Below are 12,147 nucleotides of genomic sequence, written 5' to 3' on the forward strand. Positions count from 1 at the left end.
TGCATTTGATTGATAATAAGTTTAGAAGTCTAACACCTCTAGTGAAAATGCTTCTTTTTTGCACATTTCTAATTTAATGCAAAATTCTGCATTACAAAGAGATATAATCAACATTACATTTCCGGGGAAAAGTTGAATGAATTTCAAAATCTCTTCGTATTTGGTATGTCCATGCACTCGAGATGGCACGAACTAACCTGATGATCCATGATATCTTGTATGATCTGAGATTGTTCCAAAGAGCATACTGTGTGCTTTATTGGAAGGAAATTGACCTAAAAATAATCTTATTCTTAAATATTTCTCCTTCATTGTTCACGTTTCTTTTTAAAATCCAAAAACTTTTTTGTTATGTCCAGCTTCACATTAGATTTTGAATCAAATCTTCAGTGTGGTTTCAGACTTTTGGTCCCCACTGTACATCTGAGGCTGTATTCTGTGGAAATAAGGTCACTAAATCCCAAGTGCATCTTTTCAGTTATATACAGCAAAGAAACAATCAATGGCAAGAGTTACAGGAAGAGTATAAAACTCACCCAGTTGATGAGGACGTATTTGGGAAGGCCAGAGTTGGGGTCTTGCACGCGGCAGAAAGCGTACATCACCTTCCCACTGTTCAGCTCCTCGATCAACTCCTCCAGGCCACCGTCTGAAAACCCACAATGAACCATCCCACATGCAGAATACTCATTACGAGCAACAACAAATCATGCTATGCCGCTGCAATCAGGACTTAAGTGTAATCGCAAAGTTTTAATGTATAATCATCCTTATGTAACAGTTTGGTTTCTAAATTCTGATTGGATGAGCCACATTTGAATTTAAAAGAGCCGATAACCCCTGAGACTAAACAAACAACATTCCCTCTAACTTTTGTTCGTGCTGAGCAAATTCTATTTCTATTGGGCAGAACCTTGGGCAGAATATGGATGCCAAATTTTAGTTTGTACCAATACCAGTGAAATTTCACAATTCTTGACATTTGAAATTAAATACCACAGTAAAAACGGATGATGTGCTATTATGCTATTGAACACACTCTTATTTAAAAAGTCACGACTCAATGTGTATCTCCACCTTATTTACACACAAGATTTCACTTAAAGCTTCAGCTACTTTCTGGAATAAAATGAGTCCGTCATTCGCACGGATATTTTTTCTGACTGCATTGAAGCAACATCTGAAGTGTGCGGCCGCACCAAGCACGCAGCTTAGAGGGAACAGTGTACACAACTGAATTCAATGCTACCTGTACAAGTTTGGAAAATTTATAATTTAAGTTTCTCATGATCTTAAAAACCTTTTGATCGAAAGGCTTTAGTCAAGTCATTTTTATTTGTATAGTGCCTTTCACAACACACATCGTTTCAAAGCAGCTTTACAGAATATCAGGCATTAACAGAGGATAAAACTGTAATATCTATAATGTCTTAGAGTCATAATTGTGTAGTTTGATAAAATACGATTGTGAATTGTGTTTAAAAATAAGAAAATAAATAATAATTGTATTTAGAACTCCAGTGAGCATGCCGAAGGCGACTGTAACAAGGAACACAAAACTTCATAAGATGTTGGTTAATGGAGAAAAATAACCTTGGGAGAAACCAGGCTCACTGTGGGGGCCAGTTCCCCCCTTTAGACCTTTGCACACCAAACGCGAAATTCTCGGCGCGTTTAAATTTTTGAACGAGCCACTCACACCTGGAGCAAACATTCACATGTGACAAAACATTTTTTTTATAACAAAATATTCGTTTTTGGATCACGTGTCAGGAGCTGCTGCAGCTCCCAAAACCAGCACAACAGGTGGCGCTAAAGCAAAGAAAGCTGTTTTGACCACCGACTTTAAATGCTGAAGGAACTCGAGGAAGAAATCCTGAACCAGCAGTGAGGACATGTATTTCATTTGCATCAATTCCCTAAAAAAATGAAACATGTTTACTCATATGGGTTCTCTTAACATGTAAATCATATTGCTCCATCACTGCCTTGGCCTTAAAAAAAAAAAACGTTTTGTTACGTGGATTGTCTTCATAATGTATTCCAAAATGCTGCATTTTTTGCCCTTTGTCTTTACGTGAGAAAAAAACGTGGTGGTTTCTCCACAAAATTGTGTAATCGTTATTGCTTTGCTAGCGTTAAGTCATTAACAGCTGTAAGCAGTATTACAGTATCTAATAATGGGTCAGACTGAAGATGGGTTTTGTGTTTAGATGTCACGTTTAATTAGAAACATGCAGGGTTTTGAGCAGATATATAACACAAGAAGATGTACATGGCAAAAGATACAATCAGTATTGTTCCAATTGAAAACATTTGTTGAGTGTGCATAACATAGCGATTTTAAACAAATGTACTTTACACAAGTATGTACAGTATGTGTGGCAGTGTTATATAATAACTCTTGTTCCAAATTATAACATGTTTTAATATTGTTTCGTACACTTGATTCTTTCTAATACAAGCAACTTGCCGCATTAATATAGAATGTGCGGTCACAGATTCGCGTTTATAGTCATTTTACAAAAACTTCGAACACGGTTCATCCAAACAGAATTATAGAGTCAGAACTATCCAACTAATTTTGTTTTTTTCACAGTTGGCCATGTCCATTTTGATTTTCCATCACACATATAGGAAGTGAATTTGACAAATTTCTAGATAAATCTCAGCCATCTTGTTTATTTGGTTCAGCTCACTATTCAGCTAATTAATTCAAAGGAAGTGCTGTAATGCAAAACAACAGCCACAGGCTATGGATGGATGTAGACTGACACAGTTTATTTCACACATAGTATATCTTATGCATCCTACATACAGCATGATACTAGTATGAAAAACTGCAATTCACTAAAAGTGTCTTCATATTACTTTTGCCTTAAGAAAACCCACCTCCTTTCTCAGCCAATCGGATGTCATTGGTGTTGCCCTCATAGGTGAAGAGGACCCTGCAGAGAAATTAAACATTTAAAGTCAATCAATCCTTTATACAACTATTAAAGACAGCATGAAATCCAACTGACCCTACTGGACAATGCAACAATTTTATTTATTTTTTAAAGCAAGCTACTTTAAAGAAAAAGGTTGTTTTTTGTAATATATTATTAAAATGTAACTTTCTCAAACTCTAAAAGAACTACTGTTATGCTTTTCTGCAGCCTCATGGGTAGAGAAAAATATTGACCAATAATATCACACCCTAATATGTTTTATTCTCTTCCCACTCTGAAATAAACCACATTTCAGAAGTTAAATACATTGCAAAAGCCATTTCATGTCGTCTTTAATGTGCCTTATCACTACAGATTGATGGCCAGTTCATAATAAAGCAAAGATCGTATTCTTTATTTAAATATTTGGTGTATGCCAAAGCTTTTAATTAAACCAAGTTGCCTAATCATGCGATAAAATGAATAAAACGAATTGTTGAACTTCAACCAACAAATTGAAGACATCAATGAAGAACTCAACACAAATCAATAACTAGACAACAACAAACACAGAGGGGTTCTGACATTCAAATCAATGGAAGAGAATGATAAAAATGTTATAATGAACACTGAAAAACACTGTGGTTTGTAGTCACCAAAAAAGAGGCTTCAAACAACCCCTATGTAGTAAATGTTTGTAGTGTGAAGAACGTTTTGAGGTGGCACTTTTTGTTTGTGAACGCTGCTTTGGTTCTCTCTAAAAGCAAGACACTTCTACATCAAGGAAGCTCTGTCAACTTCCTCTTTGAAACACTTACTCTCTCAACTCAGAAACTGCAAGTGTAGTAATGAGGAATAAAAAACTGCAGCAATCTTGTTTCTATTAAGGCTTAAAATTTTGAGTATTCTATAACACGCTTTATTGTGTGTGTGTGTGTGTGTGTGTGTCGCAACTTTCTTTTATAGTCAATGTTAAGTTGAAATAACATTGACAATAAAAGAAACTATTTCAACTTAACATTGACAAAAGAAACTAAGTTGAAATAGTTTCTTTTATTGTCAATGTTAAGTTGAAATAGTTTACTTTTATAGCCAACGTTAAGTTGAACTAGTTTCTTGCTGACTAATCACAACCGTTGAGTCTGGAAATATTTGTCACTAAAACACACCATCCGCTTTTACTCAGTATGCAAAAATGAGGTCTGAGAGACAGCCATTGGCAAAGGCTACATTCACGCAACAGAATGTGGCCTAAATCTGATTCTACCCCCCACCCCACCAGATGACGGTGTGAACAAAAAAGAAAAATAATCATAATAAAAATTATTAGCCTCTTATCTGTGGATTTATTTCAGATGAGTTTTTTTTTTTTGCAATGTGGCTTCAGAATATGTAGATTACATTACATGCACATCTTGTAAATCAGGTTGTGACACTTAAATTAAAAAGTGACAACAGAAGTTAAAATTGATAATCCATAGTTGTAAGATTGAATGCCCAATTTAATCTAATTTCTTAAAATATAATAACATTATTAAATTAAAAAGGAACAAGTTGGAGTAGGGTGTTTTACACTTGTCTGATATGGGCCACGTTGAAAAAGTCATGTGGACAACCTCACAAAAAAAAAGAAGAAAAAAAAAAAAAGGATTCGAACAGAAAATAGGAATTGGCCAATATCCTCTCAGCAAATTCCTCGAACAGCAACAGTAGCGCATCATAAACAGCTGTGTCAACAAGTACATGAAGTGTAATGGGCAAAAAAGTACAAAACACAAAAGAACAGCATCAAGGCTGTGACCAAAATGCCTCAATCGAAACAGTAAAACAAAGGAATTAAAAAAGAAATAACTCCTGTTCCTGTATTTGTACGATTTTCCCAAACGGTGTCAATCCTCCTAGGATTATGAGTGTAATTAATGTAGGTCATTTATAATCACTCTTACTTTCTAAACCACACAGGATTTAACTCAAAAAGCTTTTTTAGAGCATCTATGTGAATGTTACACAAATAAAATCGAAATCAGATTTCACCATGAAAGTAAATAATAAAGAAATGTTATTTTGCCTAAGAAAATGAAGCCTGTTTTTAGGGCTATTTAAAGGGGTCATGACATGAGGAATTAGGGCTGCCCCCTAATAGTCGACCACATGTTAGTCGATGAGAAGAGTCTTGGTCGACCAAGTTTTGATTGGTCGGTTGGTCGCAAAAAAAAAAAAAAAAAAAAAAAAACTCCACAGGAAACCGATGAACACTCAACACTACAGCACTCATAGATGATACTGTTCTTGCAAAAAAATAAAAAATTCAGAAGACAGAAACAAAGAATGAGAACCTCTTACGTGCACGTGTTCCATGAGACTGCAGTGTCATACATGTGCATAGATGGTTTTTCTGTCATCTGTTCTTAATAATATAATAAAATGTGTTTCTTCAAGCGCGTGTCTGTGTGTCTACGGGCAAATTATTTGTAATATTAATTTGATAATAATAACAGCCTAATAATAATAATGATAATAATTATTTAATACATTAATGGGAAAACGAGCCAAATATCGTCTTGGCATCTTCAAAGGCATCAGCTATTGGCGATCACTCTGACCATCGTCGATCCCCGAGATCATCGTCTGTCGGCACAACCCAAATGTGCATTTCTCTCTATAAATTATCAAAATGTTCAGACAGTCTCCTTGCTGGTTTTTCAGACACATTCAGAATCATTACCGCTTTTGCCAATATCGCTGCGGCTCGCTTCATGCGTACGCTTGTAAAATGTATATTTTAAAGGCTCATTATTACAGTTTAGTATTTCTCTGTAATGTAGAACAGTGTTAGCAATGTTACTTATAACATTCTTTCTCAGCCCTGGAACTCAAACCATTTTCTGATGCCCCCCAACATATATATATTTAAGTAATTAAATTAATATCATAAACGTGCAACAACTAGTCGACTAATGGCTTAAATTAACGCCTACTAGTCGACTAGAAAAATCTTTGCTCAGGGGCAGCCCTATGAGGAATCAAATTTTCCTTCACCTTTTGACATATAAGAGTTCATTGTACTATGAAAACATACTGTAAGTTTCAGAACTCAAAACTTCCTTATCACTGCAAAAAGAGAATTTGTTGAAACCAAGCTGCCAAAACGACTCGTTCTCTACTTCCTCCACATTGTGATGTCACACTGTGGAAGACATTTGCATCTGACTGCCTCCACGACAACACATCAAGGCCTACTTTACCTTATCACTTCTGTAGCCCCACCCAGCAGCGGTGAGCAGTGAGATGGAAAGGAGAGAGCAGGTCAGTCAAGAGCAGAGAGCCAATCAGAACAGTGGGCGTTTACTGTCAGATCTTAAAGGAGAAGCAGCACCAAAACCGAGCGTTTCTGACAGAGGGTCAGAATGAGGGTGGAAAATTATCATGTTTTACAATTATATGACTGTTTTTTGTGTAAAAAATAAATAAATAAAAAAACGTATACTAATATTATAATAGGGATGGGCATTCATCAATAATTTGATATTCGAATATTTAAGCTCATAAAAAGCGAATATTTGAATATTCTGTTATTTAAATGAAGGTAATTAATGAGAGAGTCGTTGTAAAATTATATTTTTAGTCATAAAGGTTGCATCACCATTAAAAAACAAACAAGCTTCTAATATCCAAAACAAGCTTATATTATGTCCTTTTTAGTTTTCACAAAAAAAAAAAAAAAAAAAAAAAAGTATAGAATGAAAGCATTTAAGCTCACGCAAAGTGAATTAAAAAAAAACCACTAATAAAGTAGACTGACGCAGTTAACGTACAGGACGAATATAAACACTCGACATATAATAGTTATGTTTATATTGTATCATGTTTTTGTGGAGAAAAACAAGCATATCCACATGCTCAGTAAACCATACTCATTTATACACACTTGTGTCCACGCTCAACAGCGCCACCCAGTGCATTCTGTTATAACTGCCAGTTTTAGTTTGTGTGTTCAGGATTTAACATGCATCTCACCGTATACAGGTGCATCTCAATAAATTAGAATGTCGTGGAAAAGTTCATTTATTTCAGTAATTCAGCTCAAATTGTGAAACTCGTGTATTAAATAAATTCAATGTACACAGACTGAAGTAGTTTAAGTCTTTGGTTCTTTTAACTGTGATGATTTTGGCTCACATTTAACAAAAACCCACCAATTCACTATCTCAAAAAATTAGAATACATCATAAGACCAATAAAAAAAACATTTTTAGTGAATTGTTGGCCTTCTGGAAAGTATGTTCATTTACTGTATATGTACTCAATACTTGGTAGGGGCTCCTTTTGCTTTAATTACTGCCTCAATTCGGCGTGGCATGGAGGTGATCAGTTTGTGGCACTGCTGAGGTGGTATGGAAGCCCAGGTTTCTTTGACAGTGGCCTTCAGCTCATCTGCCTTTTTTGGTCTCTTTTGTTTCTCATTTTCCTCTTGACAATACCCCATAGATTCTCTATGGGGTTCAGGTCTGGTGAGTTTGCTGGCCAGTCAAGCACACCAACACCATGGTCATTTAACCAACTTTTGGTGCTTTTGGCAGTGTGGGCAGGTGCCAAATCCTGCTGGAAAATGAAATCAGCATCTTTAAAAAGCTGGTCAGCAGAAGGAAGCATGAAGTGCTCCAAAATTTCTTGGTAAACGGGTGCAGTGACTTTGGTTTTCAAAAAACACAATGGACCAACACCAGCAGATGACATTGCACCCCAAATCATCACAGACTGTGGAAACTTGACACTGGACTTCAAGCAACTTGGGCTATGAGCTTCTCCACCCTTCCTCCAGACTCTAGGACCTTTGTTTCCAAATGAAATACAAAACTTGCTCTCATCTGAAAAGAGGACTTTGGACCACTGGGCAACAGTCCAGTTCTTCTTCTCCTTAGCCCAGGTAAGATGCCTCTGATGTTGTCTGTGGTTCAGGAGTGGCTTAACAAGAGGAATATGACAACTGTAGCCAAATTCCTTGACATGTCTGTGTGTGCTGGCTCTTGATGCCTTGACCCCAGCCTCAGTCCATTCCTTGTGAAGTTCACCCAAATTCTTGAATCGATTTTGCTTGACAATCCTCATAAGGCTGCGGTTCTCTCGGTTGGTTGTGCATCTTTTTCTTCCACACTTTTTCCTTCCACTCAACCTTCTGTTAACATGCTTGGATACAGCACTCTGTGAACAGCCAGCTTCTTTGGCAATGAATGTTTGTGGCTTACCCTCCTTGTGAAGGGTGTCAATGATTGTCTTCTGGACAACTGTCAGATCAGCAGTCTTCCCATGATTGTGTAGCCTAGCGAACCAAACTGAGAGACCATTTTGAAGGCTCAGGAAACCTTTGCAGGTGTTTTGAGTTGATTAGCTGATTGGCATGTCACCATATTCTAATTTGTTGAGATAGTGAATTGGTGGGTTTTTGTTAAATGTGAGCCAAAATCATCACAATTAAAAGAACCAAAGACTTAAACTACTTCAGTCTGTGTGCATTGAATTTATTTAATACACGAGTTTCACAATTTGAGTTGAATTACTGAAATAAATGAACTTTTCCACGACATTCTAATTTATTGAGATGCACCTGTATATGGCCAGCAAAGCACAACTTTGTGAAATTCGAATAGTATTTTTACTATTCGAATAATTATTGCAGAACGAATACTCGAGTATTCGACTACTCGTGCACATCCCTAATTATAAGTGAACGACAAATAACATTAAAATAATAAAAAAGGCATGTCATGACCCCTTTAAGCTTTTTTTCTTTTTTGCATTGTGACCTTATTTTCAGGACATTTATGCATTAAAATAATTGTAAAAAAAAATAAAAATACTGCAATCCATTTTTTTTTAATCAGCATAAATTAAGGGCACTTCGAATTGTACTTCCATGATGTAAAAATACTTCACAATATTATTATTTCATATTACAGCACAGAACGTGAGAATGTTTAATATTATAGAAATGATAACTGGGGATAATGTTGCAATGCAAAAATCCCCAAAATGATATAATTATATTTTGCATTAAATATATAATTTTTAAGACCATTATTTTTTCTTTGCTATTGTGACATTTTCACGACAATTAGGCATTTAAAAATTAAGCATTAAAAAAAAAAATACATAAAAAAAAAATACTGCAGTGATTTTTTTAAATATAAATTAGCATAAAGGACATTATTTCAACACAAAACATTAAATACTGCAGCATTATTTTTCCATATTACAGTAAAAAATCTTCATGGTCCTAAAAATAGGCTTCATTTTCAAAATTTGTTTTCATATATTTACTTTTGATTTTGGGGTGAAATATGACCCAGACATATTTTTTGACAGGTTTTGTGAGATTCACACATCCGCCTCATTTCATCCTCATTTTCACATATTCTCTGTCATGGAAAAACACAATAAGGTGCTCTTTCAAAGCACAAACAAGGCTACAGGACTTTGCTCTGGTGTGAACGTGTCAAACATTAATATTGTTCCTGTATGAGGAAGACCGTTATTCTACAGGAAGTGTTTGGTTGATCAACATACTGATACACCTATTGTGAGTTATTAGACTTGGCAGCGAGTATTCTCCAAACAGCAATGCTGTTTTATTATTTATTATTATTATGAAAACTTGCCTGCGGGCACAAATACAATAGACTACAAGAGACCCAGATTAAGGGAACAGTAGTTTTCAGGATACAGTTGAAGTCAGAAGTTTACATACACCTTAGCCAAATACATTTAAATTCAGTTGTTCACAATTCCTGACATTTAATCATAGAAAACATTCCCTGTCTTAGGTCAGTTAGGATCACTACTTTATTTTAAGAATGTGAAATGTCAGAATAATAGTAGAGAGAATGATTTATTTCAGCTTTTATTTCTTTCATCACATTCCCAGTGGGTCAGAAGTTTACATGCACTTTGTTAGTATTTGGTAGCATTGCCTTTAAATTGTTTAACTTGGGTCAAACTTTCGGGTAGCCTTCCACAAGCTTCTCACAATAAGTTGCTGGAATTTTGGCCCATTTCTCCAGACAGAACTGATGTAACTGAGTCAGGTTTGTAGACCTCCTTGCTCGCTCACGCTTTTTCAGTTCTGCCCACCAATTTTCTATCAGATTGAGATCAGGGCTTTGTGATGTCCACTCCAATACCTTGACTTTATTGTCCTTAAGCCATTCTGGCACAACTTTAGAGGTATGCTTGGGGTCATTGTCCATTTGGAAGACCCATTTGCGACCGAGCTTTAACTTCCTGGCTGATGTCTTGAGATGTTGCTTCAATATATCCACAGAATTTTCCTTCCTCATGATGCCATCTATTTTGTGAAGTGCACCAGTCCCTCCTGCAGCAAAGCACCCCCACAACATGAGGTTGCCACCCCCATGCTTCACGGTTGGGATGGTGTTCTTTGGCTCGCAAACCTCACCCTTTCTCCTCCAAACATAACAATGGTCATTATGGCCAAACAGTTCAATATTTGTTTCATCAGACCAGAGGACATTTCTCCAAGAAGTATAATCTTTGTCCCCATGTGCACTTGCAAACTGTAGTATGGCGGTTTTGGAGCATTGGCTTCTTCCTTGCTGAGCAGTCTTTCAGGTTATGTCAATATATGACTCGTTTTACTGTGGATATAGATACTTGTCTACCTGTTTCCTCCAGCATCTTCACAAGGTCCTTTGCTGATGTTCTGGGATTGATTTGCACTTTTCGCACCAAACTGCATTCATCTCTAGGAGACAGAATGAGTCTCCTTCCTGAGCGGTGTGATGGGTGCGTGGTCCCGTGGTGTTTATACTTGCATACTATTGTTTCTATAGATGAATGTGGTACCTTCAGGTGTTTGTAAACTGCTCCCATGGATGAACCAGATTTGTAGAGGTCCACATTTTTTTTTTTTTCTGAGATCTTGGCTGATTTCTTTTGATTTTCCCATTATGTCAAGCAAAGAGGCACTGAGTTTGAATGTAGGCCTTAAAATACATCCACAGGTACACCTCCAATTGACTCCAATTAGCCTATCAGAAGCTAATTGGCTAATTGCCTAAAGGCTTGACATAATTTTCTGGAATTTTCCAAGCTGCTTAAAGGCACGATTAACTTAGTGTATGTAAACTTCTGACCCACTGGAATTGTGATATAGTCAATTAAAAGTGAAACGATTGTCTGTAAACAATTGTTGGAAAAATTACTCATGTCATGCACAAAGTAGATATCCAAAAAGACTTGCCAAAACTATAGTTTTCTAACATTAAATCAGTGGATTGGTTAAAAAATGAGTTTTAATGACTTCAACCCAAGTGTATGTAAACTTCTGACTTCAACTGTAACTACACTTCTCAAAAGTTGAAAATCAAGTTTGGATGCTTGTGAGTTAACCGAATTATCAGATCTGATAGGTGAAAGGATAAACACTTGCAATGCATTGGGACCAAATAATATTCATTATTTAATTTTAACTTTCAATTTGGCTGGGAACAACAGTGCATTGCTGGGAGGATCTTCTGTCTACTGATCCAGTTCAGTGGTTTTGGGCATGCCATTAGCTGTGAATGGAAGATGAACACGGAAGATGTGCAGGGATCTCATTTACATGATACATGGACATTGCATTGATTAAGATAAACAGTAATGACTATTGCAGTGATGATCAGCACATGTAGTGTGCTTGAGAAGCCAAAACAGCAGCTAACATGCTAAACATGAGATGTCAATGACTGTAACAGACACTCACCAGTTAGTCTCTGATTTCTCATCCACCACCTCGTTATAGGCCGCGGTGAGGGCTGGGCCGTTTTTGCTCAGATTCACAGCCATAACGGGGAAACCGGTGTGTTTTTGACCGTCCGACTCCGGGGACAGACGCTGCAGTGAACTCCGGGGAGAGATGAGAATCTCTCGGCTCTACGCAGACAGGAAGCGCACAGCGCCACAGCACGTAGCTCTCTCCGCTTCGGGGAGCAACATTACTAACCCTAATATGGGAAAGGACGACGAGCTCATGAATATTAATTACGCAATGTGTGGTTCGGCCTTCTGATTTGCTAAAAGGCATAGGTTGGTGTGTGGGCGGATCCCACCATGCGAATGAAGGCTTGACTTATGAAAATGAATTAGGTTGTGCCAGAGACGCTTTGGAGGGTTGCCGAGCAAAGTCAGCACAACTGAATTAATATTCATGCGCTAAAGT

The 12,147-nt window shown here is 36.8% G+C and overlaps 1 protein-coding gene across 6 annotated transcripts in view; it reads right to left on the reverse strand.

Moving 5' to 3' along the window:
- Positions 1 to 11,932, reverse strand: part of LOC127423968 (drebrin-like protein B) — a 35,641-nt gene extending 23,709 nt beyond the window's left edge. For 3 of the 6 annotated variants that reach the window (XM_051668700.1, XM_051668699.1, XM_051668698.1), the window contains exons 1-3: positions 11,692 to 11,932; positions 2,893 to 2,948; positions 537 to 649 (exon numbers count right to left, since the gene is read on the reverse strand). In XM_051668700.1, the coding sequence (XP_051524660.1) occupies positions 537 to 649; positions 2,893 to 2,948; positions 11,692 to 11,774 (252 nt within the window). In that variant the 5' untranslated portion in view covers positions 11,775 to 11,932. The remainder of the gene's footprint in view (positions 1 to 536; positions 650 to 2,892; positions 2,949 to 11,691) is intronic. The other 3 variants (XM_051668704.1, XM_051668703.1, XM_051668701.1) reach the window with 2 other exon arrangements.
- Positions 11,933 to 12,147: the final 215 nt, after the last annotated feature.

Source organism: Myxocyprinus asiaticus, chromosome 33 (assembly GCF_019703515.2).
Source record: "Myxocyprinus asiaticus isolate MX2 ecotype Aquarium Trade chromosome 33, UBuf_Myxa_2, whole genome shotgun sequence".
Lineage (NCBI taxonomy): Eukaryota > Metazoa > Chordata > Actinopteri > Cypriniformes > Catostomidae > Myxocyprinus > Myxocyprinus asiaticus.